The sequence below is a fragment of the Neodiprion pinetum genome, chromosome 5, assembly GCF_021155775.2.
Source record: "Neodiprion pinetum isolate iyNeoPine1 chromosome 5, iyNeoPine1.2, whole genome shotgun sequence".
NCBI lineage: Eukaryota > Metazoa > Arthropoda > Insecta > Hymenoptera > Diprionidae > Neodiprion > Neodiprion pinetum.
The window spans coordinates 16523196-16543797 of record NC_060236.1 but is presented as its reverse complement, the minus strand read 5'-3'; the positions used below and the strand labels follow the sequence as shown (position 1 = coordinate 16543797).

The 20602-nt window shown below is 35.9% G+C and overlaps 2 protein-coding genes across 6 annotated transcripts in view; one reads left to right on the top strand and one right to left on the bottom strand.

Moving 5' to 3' along the window:
* Positions 1–1956, bottom strand: part of Gyg (glycogenin 1) — a 36690-nt gene extending 34734 nt beyond the window's left edge. The window contains exon 1 of one of the 2 annotated variants that reach the window (XM_046629670.2): positions 1796–1956. In XM_046629670.2, the coding sequence (XP_046485626.1) occupies positions 1796–1802 (7 nt within the window). In that variant the 5' untranslated portion in view covers positions 1803–1956. The remainder of the gene's footprint in view (positions 1–1795) is intronic. The other variant, XM_046629671.2, reaches the window with a different exon arrangement.
* A 2511-nt stretch (positions 1957–4467) lies between these two features.
* LOC124220566 (guanine nucleotide exchange factor DBS) overlaps positions 4468–20602 on the top strand; it is a 48000-nt gene continuing 31865 nt past the window's right edge. The window contains exons 1-4 of one of the 4 annotated variants that reach the window (XM_069136162.1): positions 4831–4968; positions 7451–7610; positions 11839–12029; positions 12154–12466. In XM_069136162.1, the coding sequence (XP_068992263.1) occupies positions 12352–12466 (115 nt within the window). In that variant the 5' untranslated portion in view covers positions 4831–4968; positions 7451–7610; positions 11839–12029; positions 12154–12351. Of the gene's footprint in view, positions 4969–7450; positions 7611–11838; positions 12467–20602 lie in introns of all 4 variants that reach the window. The other 3 variants (XM_069136161.1, XM_069136163.1, XM_046629674.2) reach the window with 3 other exon arrangements.

Below are 20602 nucleotides of genomic sequence, written 5' to 3'. Positions count from 1 at the left end.
CCCTGGAGTCAAATCTACTACTTCTCGACGTTCATCGCTTGCTGGTTTAAGATCGGAAGAAATGCGAGCTTCTCTCTTCCCAGGAATAAAATTGGAACATACTGCAAGCTGAAGCACCGCACTAATTCGAGACGATAATTAACGCGATAGATAAATCACAGCAGATGATATGTAATAGGAGCTGTCTTGTTTTTTTTCTGATTGATTCGTTCTCGGTTTTTCTATTTTAATTCTCGTGAGACGTATGTTGTATTTTTCAATTTGAAATAAGAATGACGTTTCCAAGATTTTATATTGAACATCATTTAGTATCAGTAATTTTATGTTTTCGCTACTTTGGTACAATTGCTTTTCAATTTCGATCACGTACTAGAAACGAAGGATGGAGTCTGTTGTTAGTCTCGATAATCACGTTTAGCTGTAATAAAAATGCAAAATTAAGGCTTTTAAGACGATTTTAAGAGGACCATGTCTTAATTCAACGGCCTCACGAGATCCTCGAGACGTCTTTAACGATGTGTATAAAATGTGCACACAGATTTTCAGTGTTTGAACAGATTAAACTCGCATTCGTTGTAGATCCAAAATTTTCTTGTATCTCCAGTTGTATTTTGATTATTATTATTAAAAAAATAATACAAAAATATTGAAGTTACCGTATGTTCAGTTTTGTTCTTATACTCTCCCTCATTCATTATCATAGACGACATGAACGAAGATATTACGTACAACAATAACAATTAATCGACAAATGTTTTGTTTCGATTTTTTTCGAGGTATGCAACTTTGCTCGAACAAAATCTTTCTTCTGTACTTTTAAATTCATAAAAAATTGAAGAATGTTCATTAATTTGCAAGATTAGCATGACTTCGAAGAAGTTGAGTTTGTCGAATATTATGAGTGAATATTTAACTTTGTTACGGCTCATTGAATTTCATAAAATCCTATAACTGCGAAATAATGATTTGCTTGATAGAAATCCATTATGCTATCACCTCTTTACGTACGACATTTCCCATCATTAATTATGTATCCATTTTATGCATACAAATAATAACGCATACATATGCTAAATACGCGATACACGTACTAATGTTCTTCCTTTCCCCCCCAACAGATTATCGGCCTATAAAGATACTATTAACCTACAAACATGAACGTAGAACATGTTTTACCGGTACCCGTCAGTCGGTTGTTTATGGCATAATTTCACCGTCCGCCTGATGTTGCATAAATCATGTAGATGACAATCTCGTGTCAATTGTTAAAAATAGCTCGAGAGGGTGCTTAATATATCCAAATTCCTCAACAAGTTAGACAAAATAAGTATGCAGTGCAGAATTCGATTTATAAACTATGTTTTGTAGTTTACGCGACACGATTATGCCAAAATCGCTAAGCAACACCACGCGATCAGCTAATCAGGAATAATTATCATAAAGTGTGATCCGAGCAACATAGCTGGGCATGTATCAAACCACAAGCTGAAATGCGAGTACATAGTATGAAGAAGGAAAAAAACGCTGTTTATAAAATAAAATAGAGGAACCGTCTGCTAATCGTTATTTAATCAAGCATGGGACCGGCGGGGTTTGTGAGCGTCGACACTAATAATCGTCTCGTTTGAAGGTCATTCGGTCGCAGCGGGAATCGGTCTAACCCCAATCATGTCCATGACCATGACCGAAACTAGCCGGGTCCTCTCCGAAAGTTGGTTAGGGAAGTGGTGAATGAAATCGATAATGTCAGACGGACTCGGTTGGCTGGTGATAATTAGTACGATATGAAGCTTACCGCCCATTGTTGCTGGTCTTGTTAATCAAACGATTTTAAATTCTTTCCAGTATCTATCTCAGAACACACCCACGACTCAGAGAGACCCCGTGTAACTGACAGAAGTGTTCTCTCTGTCAGCGCCACGACACGAGTGACGAACCGCGACGTGATGTGATGTTCTACATTATCGACCGAGTCTCGGGCAAGTGTGCAAGCCTTACCGACCGACTAACTCGCCGACACTGCCAATCCGGCTTCGAGTGCAAGATTTAAAAATGAACCCAAGGAGAATGGAATTGGCGAATTTTTCAATTATCTCTTTCGCTCAAAATTCACGCGAATATACATTTTAAAGAAAATATCCTCGCATCATCGAGTGAACTTAATTTTTTAGTGAATCTTTAGGATGTATTCAAATCGCGCTAGATTAATGAAAATTATACGAATTGTTCGTACTTTGATTTTAAAGACCTGCGTAAATTTTGAAAGCGATTGTCTAAATCATAACGGATTTACTCTGCTTTTCATTTTTCATGATTGTATATGATTTTATATGAAGCCTGACAGTTTCCAATAAGGATCAATGTAAACTCGCGAAAAATTGAAAGTACAATAACTCCGGTATGGTTCAGACAACCGTTTCGAAATTTTGCACAAGTGTTCAAAATAAAAGAGAGAACAAATTATATAGTTTTTATTAACCCAGAACGATTTCCACCCACACGCCTGTAAATCCTCAAGGTCAAGTACTTGATTTTTTTTATAATGCATGGGTCACTTTTTTTTGAATGTGAAAATTCTACTAAATAGTCTGATGAAAACAACATCAGAAATCGCAATGAGTACCGATCTGAAACTTGACTCCACAAGCAATAAAATATTATGTATGACACTATTTTTTATCGCACTTACAATCTGTTTATTATTCATATTTCAAGCAATCTTTTTTTGTGGTGTAAAAATTTCTTTGCAAGGATATTTGCGATGGTCAAAACATTGTTGAAATAATAACACTATACAAACAAAATTCAAAACACATTACCGATAAAGTTGAATACATTTAATTTGATTTAAACAATGTCGCTTTGACGGAAAAAATATGATTCGATGAATATCAGTTCAAGGACCATACTATCAAAATTTACATGAATATAGATCATATTGTTCCACAAATTTTTGGAAATGTAAAGCTTTTTGAAATGATTTTGGTTAACGAGAACTCAATTGTTCGACAAAAAAGCTTTGTCCAAAGTGGATTATTTGTAAAGAAAACGTCTGGGAACCATAAATGTTGATGGCAATAATCTATTTTTTGTTGAATTACAAGGTCATCATGTATATTAACTCTTACCGATTTTAGATATAGACCAGATTATTTTATTGAATGCCGAGCTCAAGAAAAAATGAATGTTTAAAATTTGTAGAGTTATTCGTGAACAAAATGATCAATTATTCGACAAAATCAGACGAATGATCCACTTTTCTATGGTTCCGAAAACGGTGCAATTACATTAAAGCCAAGTAAAAAATATGCATGAATGGATACTTGAGAATTGTTTTACAAATGTTCATATCGGATTGTCATTTGGAGAAAAAATATAATTGAAGCCGTTATAAGGTATTCTCATAGTTTTCCATTGTGTCGAGGGATACTTACATTTTTATACTGTCAAGTAACATAAAAAATCTGTTATAAATGATCAACAATTTTTTCCGTTCCTCACTTTGAAATAGAACAGCTGAAAATTATCCATCTGTGACCGAGTGATTTTAGTTGGTACCGCGAACTAAAGAATGACGGAAGATAAAAGGACAAATTAAGCTTCACATTTAGCATCTGAATGAATTCTTGACTCGTGTCAGTGTGAAATCGTAACAACATATTCCACGGTTTGTGGTCAAATTAGTATTTTTGAGGAGAACAAATAAAGGGCTTCGTTAGAGTCCAAAAGTTGTAAAGGTATTTTTTGTTTCGTGAGAAAAAATCGAGGGGTCATTCGATAGAAAATCATAGAATGATTTCAATTCATTGACATTCATTTCAAACGATTTATAGACTGAATTCTACTTTATCATGTGATTTTCGTTGGTTCCCAATGTATCAAATGATTTCTATTAATTCCAAATAATTATACAACGCTTTAGGTGATCTCCACCGAGTTTTAGATTGAATAGAACCACGGAAATCTAGCTGAAAGGTTGTAAAATCGTTCAAGATAAATGAAAATCGGTAATTAGTAAACTGGCAATCGAAAAAATCCCATGATAAGATAGAAACCAATGGACAACGCTAGAAATTGATATTGATGATCGATCGAAACAATTTATCCTTTACAACAAGACTTGCAAGTCAGCTTCAGTGAAATATCTCGATTGCTTCCTCGTGATTTTAAACGTATGACGAGCATATCAGTGAATGTTGAGTTCAAGTTCCTTTGATTTACAATTTGTTTTCCCAACGTCGAATTTATGACTTCCTTAGGCGAATGGGCCTTCGGCGAGAAGTGTATTTGTTTGCCATGAACAAGTATTCACGATCCGCGGTTTGCTCGGTTGGTGGGTGAGCCGTGCTAGGTTGAATTTCCTTCCTTGTGCCGCCATCTTTATCAAATCATGCGTACCAGCGAGGGAATGCGAACCTGCCGCGACACCTGCCGCATGGAAGTCGTGGAACAATTGGCAACTGGTCTGCCAGTTGTATAGAATTTTTGACATTCAAATATAAACATATTTGTAACATTGTACCGGGGCCATGCAGTGCGATGAACCGATGTTACGCGGCGGCAGTAATATCATGGAGTGACTCGTTAACACCAACATTATCCAGTAACGCTAAAATGTAGTCAACACGCGCCTATCCACCGCATATATACATATGTATTATACATGTATGTTCGTCAAAAAAGTGGAAATGCATATTATGTACACATGTGTACACCCACTTATCAGACACAATAGACAAACATAAACCGCGTCAAATTTGAATAAAACTTGATGAAATACCATCGTTAATAATAATATATATATTTATAAAATGGCCAGTTCACCAGCAGCCAGCATTGAGAATCAAATTGACAGTTTCTTGGAACAGTTTAAAAGAAGTGCTACTCGTGCAATGGAGGACAGATCAGTTCGGAGCAACAACAATGCCAGCAGTATCGAGAACTTCGATCTGGAAATTCTTGAGGCTGGTAAGAATTGCCTTAGAAAATGCATGATACTCGTGTTAGGGTTTGAACATTAAATTATCTCTACTCTCTGAAACAGGGATAATGCATTAGCTGTAGGTGATGTGGATATTTTAAGTTCGTCAAGCGAAGTATAACAATTGATGCCGTATGAACTATTAAAAATTGATGCGAGCTGCATCAGCGCGCATGCTCGTTGCGCTGTGCGCCGAGTTATTCAGCAAGGGTGTCACCCTCTTCTTTTCATTCTGTCCTTGTAGACACGTTGTAAATTATACAGATTGTACGTAGTTAGAGTCAATGTCTCAACTGTTTCTCGATTAAACTTCATTCACCTGACACTAATTATTCATAAAGAAGACATCACGGGATTTCGAATTCAACCGTCCGTTTTGCTCAACCAACGAAGAGATTCCCTTAATCCAAAAACAGCCCAATGTTTTCATCCCAGAATTTTTTACACCAATTTTCAATGCATACGCCAATGGCCTGAACCGAATAAGCGAACTATAAGCAGTTTAGCATGCAGTGTATTCAGTGTATTGTTACAATACAAGAGCGTAGATTACGCAACGATGAATGGACATGACATTTAATTATCACCTTGAGCCATTGTTACTGTATGTACTCAGTGTAACATGTTCTACCATTCTATTCCCTGGGTACTCAATCCAATATTTTGCGCAGAAACATTTTGGCCTTTCGTCTGGCTGACGAACAGCAAATAAATGATTTCCGCATCAGTGGCTGGCCGAGTTCGTTATGCTCGAAAAAGCTGTTGTCGAGTTCTGGACGAACGGTCCAGTCGTTCCTCTTGAATGGCATCTACAGGACGGTCGCATCGGCAACATTGCAGTTGCAGTTGTTGTCAGGTCATGATATTGGCGAATATAAGATGTGCAGAAGCGACTGACCATAATATAATGTAGACCACAGTAGCGTTGACTGAAATCAAACTGTTCAAGCTTCCACTACTCGACGCCAAACCGCGGTAATCGATTATCCCCACTTCAGTTACAGCGGTAAAGTTGGGTCGATTCGAGTGCCGAATCATTAATTGATGCAATTTCTCGCAAGCACCTCGGGGCGAGGTGCCATCCGCTCAAAGCAGTCATAAATTCAAAAGTTGACAATAGAGTTGGAGATTACAGGACCCGAATGAATTTTTTTTCTTTTTTTGAAATGATGAGAAATCAATTGTGAGAAGGTCAAATCATTTATTGTGAGAATAGTTGAGAATTATACTTGACATTACGTGATAATGCTGAAGAAATCGCGGGACGAGCATTGGAGATCATGGAAATCACTGTTTAAGTCTTGCGGTAAATGGAAAATGATTTCGCTTGATCTTAACACCGATGTTAAGCGGTTTCTATTGGTTTGTTTCTTTTCGTTGATTTGCAGTTTACCAAACGATGCTCAGTGATGTTCTAGACAGTCGATTACCAGCGTTTTACAATGATTAACTGTGATTCGATCTAATCCGGAAATCACTGGAAATCGCCCAGTAGGATATAAAATCATTGGGAACCAATGGTAATCAGTTGGTACACTAGGAATCCATGTAAATCATATGATAAGATGAAAATCAATGTTAGTGATTTGAAATCATTTATTTGATTACCAGTGAATCGAGTAATTTCCATTGATTTTCAACTACTTTCCAACGTTCTGGGTGATTAGTTGTGATTACTTCTTCTATTCAATCCGGAAGTCACTAAAAATTGATTGAAACACTGGAAAATCACTGGAAGTCAAGGTAAATCAATGTCAATGGATTGAAATCATTTCCATTTCGATTTCCAAGCGAATGGGTCCTCGTTCAAACGTTCAAGACGACTCGTGGGAGCATCAAAAACGAGTGGCGCGATTTTCGACAAGCCACAAGGCTACTCCCGCGCGCAATTTGACGGTCACATGTTTCCCCGGCTTGCGGCGTCGCGCAATGTATTCTAATTGGTCTGCGCCTTGCCCCACTCCGAACGACATACCACCACTCCCGCAGCTTTTGACCCTTGTGGTGGGGTCAATGGCCGTTGTCAAACAGCCGGTGACCAGCAGCGGGAAGAAGTATGCTCCGGGTATCACGTTTTGGCACGGCATATATGCGTACGTACAGGGTACACCGAAATTTATTGATTAAGGGTAGGTTCAGAGGGAGACAGTGACGCCGAGCTCCGAGTACCATCGGCCAATGAGAATCCTCGAAATTGCGAGTGGGCCAAATTCCAATTGGTCGATGCCTGTTCGTGGTTCGCGTCCATCTGAACCTACCCTAAGGTTAGGCGAGATTCGAAAGCTAGACGTTGCTGCTGACGGGTGTCTCTCTGCCACCTAACCGTTTAAGTTATGAATAAAATCTGCAGTGTGTTAAATCCTTGTTGGTTTATTCAAATACATTGATCTTTGGTTAAAGATCGAATAAAATTACAACGTGAAGTTGTTTCTGTTTTTTTTTTCTTTTTTATTATTATTGCTGGTGAAGCGACTTCGAGACGTGTTCAATACGCAGAGAAACGAAGGGGAGGATCTGTGAATTGTGGTTGACGAAACAAAACAGAGCGAATGAAAAAGGAGATCAAAATCTTGGAAGACCCTTCAATCCTGTAGAGACTTGGCTCTGGTCTGGTGGCTTGCATCCTTTCGTAAGTGTTTTTCTGTTGACATTTCAATTATTCATTTTAATATGTCCGTTTCTCCCAGTGGGGTTTATGAAAAGACGGAATGATGAGGAGGTCTCAAAATTATTAGACACGGAAATTCTCCATCTTGGAGAATATTAATAAATACTTACGAAGAAAGGGACTCAGGTCCGTTTCTTGTACGATTATATGATAAAAAGGGGAGTAATTTGGAAAATATTCACAATATGGCTTTTGGTAGAAAATTTAGAGAATACCATTCTGGTATAAAGTATATCAAACCATCAGATTCTAATTTTGCGAAAATTGCGTTCAACAATTATAAAGGTGCCAACCGATCGGTTGAATCTGCTGTAGAGGACAGCAACAAAGAGTGGGGAGCATTAATCCCTGATGGATGTTTGTGTAAGATTAGGAACTCAATCAAAGATGTGGATACAAATATGTTAACAGAGGAATTAGAAGAAGAAATCAAATCTTGGGTAATACTTGGGAAATTTTTTCGCATGTGGAAAGAATACCATGGAAAAACACAGATCAAAACAATGCTATCACGTAAACTAACTCCTCTAGGATTGAAATATTTTTCAGAACGGAATTCATTCCAAAAACGTGGTTATCTAATATTTAGTTCGAAACATTTCTGTTTATTACAATGAATCTCATAAATTAAACGATGCTACAAATGCGTTGGATTCGTTGATATTACATCGCAATGTAGGGTAAACGGAAATGTGCGAGATGTACTGGAAGAAATGACTACGGTGAATGTTTAGCGAAAGATAAGACCCGAGATTGCAAATGTGTTCATTTTTCGAACAATCATTTTGCCATCGATAAAGAATGTTGGATGTTCAGAACTCACAAGGTAAATGTTGCTAAAGCGAGGAAAGAAATACTCGAAACAAGGATTTCATTTGATAATGGCTCTGTATTCACTGAACAACTTTTGAACTCTCCCATTAACCAGATATTTCAGGGTAGAAGTCGTCGTGCTTTTCAAGAGAGTAATATTGATAATATTATGGTAGTCGATCAAGACAATGGTGAATACCGCGGATCGAAGAGAGAGATCTCATTATAAAACCAATGGTCCGAAGTTTTGATCATTTCGTTAATTTAGTGATGGATAAACTTATTCCGGTTTTGGATTCGCAATCGGATACAGTTCTCAAATGAGTTAAAATTCTGGAGCAGGCTAAGGTGAAACTCCAAAACTCGGAGAAAAAGTAATTAATGGATAAAGAGGTCAAAATGGAAGAATGGAGTAGTAGAAGTATATTTAGCAGATGGTGTGGTTTTCAAAATTTCCTAATACAATGTGACATTATCTGCTTGCTGGAAACTTGGTTAGAAGAAAATAAAAAAAATTGATTATGAAAATTTCAACGTTATTAGAAAGGACAGAGGAGGTGATCTGATGGGAGGAAGAGTCACGATCTTTATTAAGAAACAGTTTCCAATTCAAAACAGTAGAAAATCGAGATATCTCGGATAGCATATAATAACCTTTAAATTATATCGCGATAATTCACCTGACCAAATATATTAAAGATTCATAAATATCAGTGAAGAATGCGATAAGCTTTCAAAAACGAAAAATTTAGAGGGTTTAAAAAATGTTATACATCCCTTAGCCCTAAAACGAAGCTGTCAGAAAAAGCTTTCAAAATAGAAATGAATCTCTTAAGGCAATATATAATAAATCAGATATATTCTAAAGATGATCCTTGAGAGGGGTGTTCCACTTCGTTTTTTGCCTTATTTCATTCTTCAAGGTGTTAAGAATATGTGTGCCAAATTTCATCGCAAAACTTCGCAAAATTGACTTAAAATTAGTTAACACCGCAAGTACTCCAGATCCCTGTAGAATTTACTTGAAAGTTTAAACGCGTTTTTCTCGAAACAGCTTTTTTGCAACGGGAGTGCGCGATATTTGAAAAACCAGAGAACCGACTTCAAGTTATACCAGCATACAGAGTATACATCTTATCGTTGAATGACTGGAAAAAGCGATACCTTTGATATATATATATATTTTTTTTTTAATACAAAAATTAAACTCAGTCAATTTTTAGTGTAAAACCGACCATTTGAGTTTGACACGTGACTATTCCGTCCCAAAATTTTTTTTTTCGTGCTTGTTCATTGAATGATGCTTACATGTGTACGAACCAAAATGCCATTTCGTTTTTTTGATATTCAGACTACCGGAAGTGAATAAATCTTGCACACCCGCGGTCGCGGAACTTTGCACGGAGTCACGAATAAGGAAGGTCAGCATACGGAATTTTTCATAAAAATGACTGACCATTTCTTGTTTTTGAGCACCTGGAATATTAATAAAAATACGCTAAATATGTATTTGAGAGTAATTCATTGCATAGTTTCGTTTTTATTAAATCCTGCAAAAACTCTCACTTTAGCAGAAAAATGGGACACCTCCCTTAAGTGCAAGAAGCGTTCAATACAATTTCTCCACTTATGGTTCAAGAGTCTCTCCCTATTATTACGGAGATTTAGAAGTATCACTTTGTGCTCGATAAAATTAAACTTTTTAGTCGAACATCAAAAATCAAAGCTTCTGTGGGATTAGATTTGATTTCTAACCAAACTGTTCAGAATATATGTTTTAAAATTCTCTAAAAAAAAAGTTGCCAGCTGCTTGTTTCACAGTTTTCCAGGGGCATGTGTCAATGCCTTCCTTCCATCGTTATCCTTTATACCTCTTTTGGACGAGAGTTGATGAAAAAAAGATGGACGTATGGGTCTTCCTCAGGGATCAAACCTGAGTCCTATTTTGTGCAATATTTATATAATATGGATAGGCAACTTTACTGACAATAAGATTCAAACTTTAACATTTGCAAATGACGTGGTTATTTACGATATCAATTTAGATAATGAGAAGTCGTTATTACTGTTGGAAGAAGCTTTAGAGAACTTGGGTAATTGGGTGTGATTAAAAGGCTGAAAAGTACCAGAAACAAGAACACAGTTATTTATTTTTATACAAAAAAAAAAAATTATGAATCTGAACCCGGCGACGATAAAATTCAAGGATACAATTATTCAGAATCAACGATCGGTTAGGTTTTCAGGAGTGTTTTTAGACTCCAAGCTATTATGGAAACATTAAATAAATAGTATTAAAATTAAATCGAATAAGCTCGTTAGTATATTGAGAGCCATTGCAGAAGTTACCATGCTTATGATGTATAAGGGCTTGATAAGAGTTATACTACATTTGGATTCCATGTTCTATGATGTTGCATGTCCTTAATTGACATCTTCTTTAGACATAATGCAATTGCGCTTCTGTATTTAACAGATAAAAAATTTTTTGAACATGCATAACAGAAATATTACAAAGATTTTGTAATAGCCTTTACAGGTGGATCTAAATTAAATAATGCAAAAAAAACAGGCACAGCGTTATTTATTCCTAAATTTAGCATCTCACATACAACGAGAATCAATGATAATGCTTTGATTTTTGCAGCAGAAGCCATTCTCAAAATAGTTCTATTCTTTACTCAATTCAAACGGATGGAACTATTAATTCGTTCAGATTCTTTTCAGTTTGATCACTTCGTGATCAGGATGCAGCTTTAATCCAAACACGCATCCGGTTATTTTCGATATCGAACACAAGATATTTGCGTGTGCCGAATAAGGTCTGATCTTAAGATTTATTTAGACTCCAGCACATATTGGCATTTGAGGGAATAAAAAGACTGACAAATTAGCACAGGAAGTATTGTTCTAAGGGAAAGTTTTAAGGTAGTCCGGAAAGATCTTATCAACACATGTATATAACCACAAAATTATAGTTGAAGCGAATAAATTTATTCTGGAAAAAGGAGAGTTGATAGGTAAAGACTGCGAATTTAGCTATTCAGTAAATGGAATGGCATATAATCACAGTTTGACCAAATCCCATCTTCATAGAATTAGACTAATTATGGATAATATGTACGATTGTGATAATAACGTTCAGACTATTGAACACATTACGCGGGAATGTCCGTTATTAGAAGAAGAGAGACAAGACTTGATCTCCTTTTCTACCAAAGGTAATATTGTGTATGGGCGAAAGCACGCTTAACATTATCGTTACTAAATCCCTTAAAGTAGCATTAATTATTTGTGAATTTGGTCTGAAAAACGAAACTAGTATTTGAAAGTTGTAGCATCAGGGTAATCAATCTCTGATATTTTATTATTACAGTGTGCTTCGAGGTGAAGGTGTACCTAACCTGTGTTTTGTGAAGTTTTCGTGTATTTCCTATTACCATCATCCTGCGAACTTCAAGATTAAATACGATGTCGAATAAAATACTGCCCCAAATAAACCGACAAACTGATGAATAAATATATTTCGCTTGAATCATGTATTCGATCAATGAATATCGCTGACTCGTGAGTATTCGCATACACGAACTAATAACGAATTCGATTACCAACCGTAAGTAATAATCAAATCGAGTCATATAAATCGCTAGACTACATTGGTACTTACCCGTTGGGGATATATACAAGAAAGGACCAAGAAGAAAAAGGTTAGGTACGATGTTATGCCGTGACAACATTAACTACCTCCACCAGATTGTCTTATGCAACTACAAATCAGTGCCGGAATAGAAAAAAGACAAACGGCATACCGGAAGTATAGGAAAGATGTTAGCAGAGTGCTCGTGTGGATTATAATAAATACGCACACCTACGCGCATCATACGCATGTATGCAGTGCGATAAGTGCGGAGCTGAAAACCTTAGGGTCACAATGATTCTACATGGGAAATCGTCGCACAGCTGTAACTGCCCCTGTCATCAGCACTGTAGTACCAGGTCTTCAGGTTAGAAATTACTTATGTATCTTTTATTTTATCAATTCGTATTTTTTATTGCTTCGAGAGATTTTTCGACGGGCATTGAGGTTTTTTTCGAAAGTATGTCCGTGATCAACACTGTGATCGATAATATATGACACGTGATGTTATCGCTTCACCGTGGTTGTACGTTTCTAGAGTGATCTACACTAGGGCTGTGCGGAATCGAAAATTTTATACCGATTTCCTGTATCGATTTTGTACTCGGTATATTCGGTTTACCGAAATACTGCTCTGCCGGTAAGTATCGAAATACTAAAGTACCGACAAAATAGTGCATAACCAGCAAAATACTAAATTACCGATAAAACATTGAAGTAAAGACGAAATACCGAACAAGTGAAAATTGAAGAGCGTATAAAATTAGAAACTGTTGCATCTAATTGCAGCAAATAGCTGAATGTTCGTGTCACTGACCCATCCAAGTGCATTGTTTAGAACCCAAACTCTTCCGCGGTCTATAATTTAAGAAGGTGGTAGAGTTATTTGAAAATACAACATTATACGACGGTTGTCCGTAGTAAGCAATGGAACATGGATAGTACCGTGAAAGCATGTAATATGCGATTTTTTTAGATCTGCATTTCGATATTACGATTGCGATAATTGAGAGTTGCGGTATTTCGATACTTAGGTGATTCGGTATTACGGAATTTTGGTATTTTGGTATCGGTAGTTGCAACTTTCGGAATGATGATATCGATATTTCGGTGTCGGTATTGAAAACCGATCTTGATGACGAAATATTTTTAAACAAGATTGTCAAAAAATTTCGGTTTACCGAAACATGGCACAGCCCTACTTTACACTACAGTACATGTTAATAAACCAAAGTCTACCACAATTTAGGTTTACTAATTCTTCATGTTTGAATAATGCTCCTGAAGATAGCGCGCTTACCATTTGATTTTTATCTGACATGTGTAACATTAAGATCGCCATATTTTATTTCATATCAATATTGCGAGAATATTGAAGTGAAATGTTTATTGAAGTTCTAAATTTTAATTTAGTCATACCTTTTTAGGAAAAATTCTGATTTTGCCATTTTTGGATGATCTAAAATTCAGTGAACCCTAACAAAGCAAAACATATCTCCCACGTTCTAAAAACAAAACACCTTTGAAGTATCTGTAAAGTTACAATTTAGTGAATTTTTCCAACATTTCATTACGTTAATTTTACTGCTAGTAATTCAACCTTGTGAGATGAACTTGTTCATAACTGGAGGCTTTCAGTGTGCACTGAGCGCGTTTTCTCTAGTATTTTGCTTGCCGTAGGTGGAAAATTTGCGAAATTGCATTGAGCACAGTTATTTGAAAACGCGATGATAATTTTTTTCATCCAAGTGTAATTTTTTTTCACTCAGTGCAGTAAGTGAAAAACGTAGGAATATCAGATTTAAGTGGCCGCATTCGGTGCACACTGACAACGAGTGCAATTTTCTTAGCACATCAGTCTTTCGTTGGTTCTATTCATTGACAATGCAGCTAGTTGAAAACGCTGTCGATTAAAACTGCACTACATACGTTGGATTATGTTTTAACATGCCCCAAGTGGCTTCTATTCTCTTCTCTTATTTTCAGGTAGTAAGCTTAAGTGTACGTTCTTCTATTATCACTCCATATTCTTTTACTCTGCATGGAATATTGGGAACAGGGCGTGAAACACAATTAATTGAAAATCGCATCTATGCAAGCATCGTGAGATTCTTCTTTCCATACTGCTTTAAATCTATATACCATATGCTAATTCCTCCAGTGTAAGGAAAACGTAATATGCTTCGTATAGCTCGAAACCAGATGTCAGCGCGATGAACAATTCTTGCAGTTTAACGACAGAGATAGTCGACAACTCGACAGTGCAAGAGATGCAAAATTGCTGATAGCACTGATAGCTGATTCAAAACGTATCTCCAGTTGCGCACCGAAATCTTATGAACCAATGATTTTTTATTTGGCATCCGTTAGATACTGCACATTGTTACCGACGGAGTAACCGAATCGTATTTCAAACTTTCATGCTGGGTTGCTATCATCACCTGAGCAATGAATTGATTTCAAACTTTGGGAAAAAGATAGAATTTCTATTGTGGTTGTGTGGTTATTACGAAAAGTTCGGAAAATTTATAAAAACACTCTAACAATAAATATATTTGCAGCTCAAAGTTCTTACTCACGACTAACTGTCCAATTAACTCCAATATTTTTTCTTTTTTATTATGATTTCTTCATTAATTTCCCGAACTTTTTTTAGTGACTACATAATGCAATATTAAAATGACTATAAATGAGATATCATATAATTTGTTTACATTATTGTTGGACGATATTATATACTGCTGTCTTCTTATAGCAGTTCGACTTATAGAATAAGTGCGCTGTGAGTGTAATTTCACTAGTTCCCCTGACTTTCCTTTTGCTGAAAACTATGGCATCTGCAAGCAGTGTGCAACTCTACAATTCTACAATCACCAGATGGTACAAAAGTTGTTTACATTTTACAAACCCGTTTGCCCTTTTCACTAAAATCCGCCAACGTAATTAAATGCATACGTGATAAAATCTATTCTAAAACGAACTGACTTGGTTCATACATTATTATTTAAATAATTGAGTAATAAATTATTGTAAATTTCAGCACTGGACTGTTTCGGATTGTTATATTCTTCAGCCAATGTGCGTAAAAGTGTCAGTAAAACTATAAAATATTAAAACATGTTAATTATGTTATTCCTTTTATTAACTTCCTTGCTCCAATATTGTAGTATCAAGTTATTGATTAAAATATTCAAGTGTAAAAACTATTGAACATCAAAAAGAAAGATTTGAATTTTCGCGGACAGCTGCCATCCTAGAATGCGTGATGTACGATTAATAAAAACTTTTGCATGTATTACGCGTTATATTACTTACGTATTACGACATATTTTGCACCTCAAGTTTCATGAACTTCAATGAACTGCCAGTGACAATTTGTAACTCTTGAATAAGAGCAAATAAAAGCGGAAAAATAAAGTAACTGGATACCTCATTGTCGCCCGTTCTGCGCCTTATTCTCATACGGCCCTGATACATTCCCCCCCACTTCGATCGAGGCGGCCAAGCTCAGCGAGCATCGCGCTCGCCATTTCGGAACAAGTTGTGGATCCAGAATTTAATGAAAATAATCGCGTTTCCGGGCTTGTTCAAGTGCGTTCGAGGCGTATAAGCGAGGACCGAATGCTTGTTATTGATCACGTTTGTTTTAATGGCCAAAAATCCGCTTCTGAAGGTAAAATAGAGGTAAGTCAAAGACCGATCAATCTGTGACCATAGAGACGAGAATTGTGCGTCTCGCGATGCGTGCCAGCGATTCTCGACCATTAACTCGAATACGTTTGTACACGTTAAGTGCGTTTTATTTACTGGTTGTTGAAAAGAGAGTGACACCCGTCGATTGGTTGACTTTCAATATTGACCAATAACGTGGCTTTACATGTTCTTTAATTTTCGAAAACCTTCTACACATAAAACGCACTTGTTTTCAAGACTGCTTATGTTTATTTCAATTTCTCAAGAATAACTGCAGTAAAATTTTTAAACTATAGCTGCTATTTGTATTATTGTTATATATCTGTTTGACCATTTTCTGCTTACTAAGAGTAAAATAAACAGATATATAAAAAAAATATAATTTTATTTTGTACTCAAATTGTAGTCTAATAATATATTAGATACCAGATGGCAGGTATTTCTCCAACCGATCGTGAGACGGAGGCTAGTGAGGTCCTCTATACATTGTTGTCTGTCGAACGCATCAAAGATGCTGGTAAAAGTATCGAGGAAACTTCAAAGACGGAAGATAATGCCGTAAGTATCGTTACTGGGGAGTTCGTCGGAAAGGCTACGAATGTTTCATTTTTAAATTATCTACACAATGATGTTGAATCAATATAATTTTACATAGTTAATTAGCATGTACTTATTGTTCAACTGCTCAATTTATATTATAACATACAAAGTTCGATATTGTAACAAAAATTTATTGTACAACATATATTATAATTACGGGTGAATGTGAATGAATTCTGCATTGAACAAACCATTGTAATTTCTTTGTTTCAGTCTCCTAGTACAATCCAGAAGAAACAACATCGGATTGTTAAGAAATCTTCCAACACCTTGAAAAAAAATAATACCAAATCTCAAAAGGAGCCCGGTAAAACGATTGAGGACCCACCTTTTGCATTAAAAAATGAAGAACCAGATGAGATAATGAATTTAAATGCTGATGATGCACTTATTATCAACAGCTCAGAACAAGAGCACGAGGTATTTGTAAAACAACTCATGCTTATTCTAGGCTTTGAAACACCTTCGAGATTTATTATTGAAACCAAGAAAGAAACCAACTTTTTAAATAATAGAATATTGAACGCATCAACAATTGCGTTCAAGAATATTATAGACAGTAGTAGTCTAACCGCAAGCAAATTGCAAAATTGTTTGTTGAGATATAAATTTCAAAAATTCACGTATCTTTTATCCGTCTATCCGTTTATACCTCCTTAAAATAAAAAAGCAATTTAATCCGTAAATTTTCCTTGATCATTGTTACATTGTACATTATATTTATATACTGTAAAAATTTGCAGTTGACGTGTGACGAAGCAGAAAAGCATAGAAAAACAATCCCAAAGAAGAAGTGTGGGACTAAGAGAAAACAAAAACGAGTTAAATCGGAAGGGGAGCCTAGCTTCGAACCGACACGCCTTGAGGACAACGCGGTTCAAGTATTGGAGCGGTTTAAACGCGGCTGTGAGTGCCAAGATGACCAGTGCTTCAAGGGACTGAATCCAGAATTTGTTTACCGTCACAGATTGAACATCGCGGAGCTGACTAAAGCTGAGCACGACATGTACTTGATGGGAGTGACGATGGCCTGCCTGACGAACCCGTCGCTGACAGCGAGACACACGGAAAGACGAAGGCTGAGGGCGCAGTATGTTTATCAGGGTCGCCGAGTATGCTTGGATGCCTTTTTGTACCTGGAAAACTGCACTCACTACCAGATAAAGAGGATCAGAAAGCACCTTGTCACCCATGGAGTGACGCCTCGGGTTCACGGGAACCATGGAAAAGTTCCACACAACACTTTCTCGCTTGATATATACAAAATAGCGACGGAGTTCCTGAAGAGCTTCATAAGCAAGCAGGAGGCGAAGCAGAAAGCCAGCGCAAAGCAAGGACCGCTTCACCTCGCCTCCGACATGACGCGGAAGACGGTCCATGACTTGTACAGCAAGTACTGCAGAAAGTTGTCACCCAGCATAAAAGTTATGGGATATTCAACGTTCAGGAGATTCATGAAGGTTCAGTTTCCACAAGTGAAATTTGCCAAGGTTGAATTTGTAGTCAAGGGACAAGTCAGTCACAATCAAAATTCCGCCAAAGGCGGCGCAGAGGAAAGAGACAATAAGGATAAGTCTGTGGGGAAAAACGACCTACTTCCGCTGGTCATTGCTGATGCTACAGTTGAGCAAAATGGCGCATATCTTTTAACTCCTGTCAATAAACTGCAAGAAGGAGTCAGCTATCAGCTCACTTCAGATGGATTTTTGGTCAAGAATTCTGCCGCGCAATTTACTGTAGCCAATAATCGTTGTCCTGAATGATAGTCTTCGAAGATTTATTCAGCAGCCTATTAAATTCAGAGTATTCACTTTCTGGAAAATCATGGAAAACATGGAGCTCTCAATAAATTATTGAAATAATCAGGAAACTTTTTTTTATGCAACTCTTGAAATAACGAATTTAAGACAGCAAAAAATTTCTTTTTCCACTTAATTTTTTTTTTCGTCCCCAACACGAACGCCGCGTATCCGACATTTACATTAGTTTCGATAATTCTAAAAAAAATACAAAATGTTCAGAACACTGTTTTTAACTGTTTTGAAAATTCACATTTTAAGGTGATGTCTGCGATGCACTTGCAAAACTTCTAAAAACATGGAATTCTCAGAAAGGAATTATGATTTCACATTTTAGTAGACACTCAGACAGTTTGTTCTCAGCCTTTGATAATACTTAGGTATAAATTATAAAATTGCAAGGATGTTCAACTTTCACGCCTGGTCTTCACGCTACGATTATGTTGGTATGATTATGTCAATCAATGATAATACGCACGTGTAGCTGAAACAATATGGAAGTATACGTAAACATAATCATACCATAATCATAGCACGTAGATTGGGCATAACCGATTAATTAAAACAGAGGGCTGGTTAACCAATTAATGGAAAGAACGATAAATCGAAAGGGTCGATTGATCGATTAATTGGAAAACTGATAATTTGGAAGAGCCGATTTAATTGATTAATCAAAGCCGATTTATTGGAAAACTGATCATTTGGAAGAGCCGATTTAATTAATTAAAGCCGATTTATTGGAAAACTGATAATTTGGAAGAGCCGATTTAATTGGTTAATTAAAGCCGATTTATTGGTTAATCGTGCAGTCCTACTATTTGTACAAAATAGTTATTGATGATAAGAGATATAAGACGTACCAAACTAACTTGTGTAATGTTAAGATTGCAAATTATGAACCATATATTTCATTTGTTTGCCTGTATTAAAAATTCATTATTGGAATATGTGGAAAAATGTCAACTAAAAGTGCTCTGTAATTGTTCATATTTGTCTGTTTCGCTCAATCTTCATCATGCTAATGCATGAAATCCAAAATCCCCTGCATTCAAGGGAAAACTGTGTGTGAACTTTTTTCGGGAAAGGGGAATTTGGTGTCAGATTTTTAGAATTGTGAGTAGTAAATCCCATATGGTGGATCAAAATCCAAAAGCTTCTAGATTTGATTGAAACTCGAGCTAACCAAAGATACTCTAGTTTCATCAATTTTATGAATGTGACAATATGAACTCTACGAACATATCCTTCAAGTCGTATGCTGTGTATTTGTGTCCAGGAAATTGTGTTTTCTTTTCGTAAATCAAAGGTTCCTCCAACTAACTAAAATTCACCTATTTCCTACATCTTGTTGCGAGTATTATTTTCATTTTTTGAAATATGCAGATACAAATATGGAGAAATTTTCAAAGATGCTTAATTCTCAAGTCAATTTTAACACCCAAACAATCTAGCACATAATTCCAGTTATTCTATTTTTTAACTGTGATCAAATTTTAAGCGCTATTATAAATATGTATAATATATATAACCACTATTTATCTATCACCACAATGCAGCTAGGTGCTGAATAATAAACACGAATTATCAGTTCGAATCTAAATATATAATACATTATAAGTTATTTAAATTAAAAGTAAACTCTTATTGGTCAATGAGTGACTGATCTGTATTTTTGTATTCTAGTCTAATCCTTTGACATTTGGAGCTGTCGGATTTAGAGAATCGGGAGTCGAACTTTAAAAAGATATGTTAATCATCTGAATATTATATGCATAATGTATAATATTATTTAATGATCGTTCAAACGAAAATTTAACCATAATACAAAGTTCTCAACCTGTCTTTTAGAATGGTTCCATTATTTTCGTATTTTTACATTGGATCTGAATCTATTGGAAATTTGTTTGAATCAATATCTGTACGTTACTACGGATCGGTCATCTTTGAGCGTTGTTTCAGTATTTTTCAACCAGCATAGATTCCTATTTTAGAAATATCACAAAAAATGTTTTCTAGAATTATTTATACCGAATTATCAGAAAATATTTACGAGTATTATTTTTTTCTGAAATATTACAATTAAAATGGTTATTAATTGATATGTTCCGTGTTGTATGGAATAATATTACTACCATTTAAGCACATCAGCCGAATTTAAACATTACCGTGTAGCGGTTGCGAGGCGTTTAATAACTTGTAACTGTAACTGTGAAATATATTAAAGTATAAAACAAAATCTTGGAATTTTGTACTTACGAAGTTGGTACAAATTGATAATAAGACACTGTTTATCTGGACACAGAGAAAGAATTTTTTCAATTTACCAAACATTGAAGCTCGAAAATACATGTTTATCGGATTCAAAAGAACTGTAATGTAATTCAAGAAAAAATTGATCGGTACAATAATTT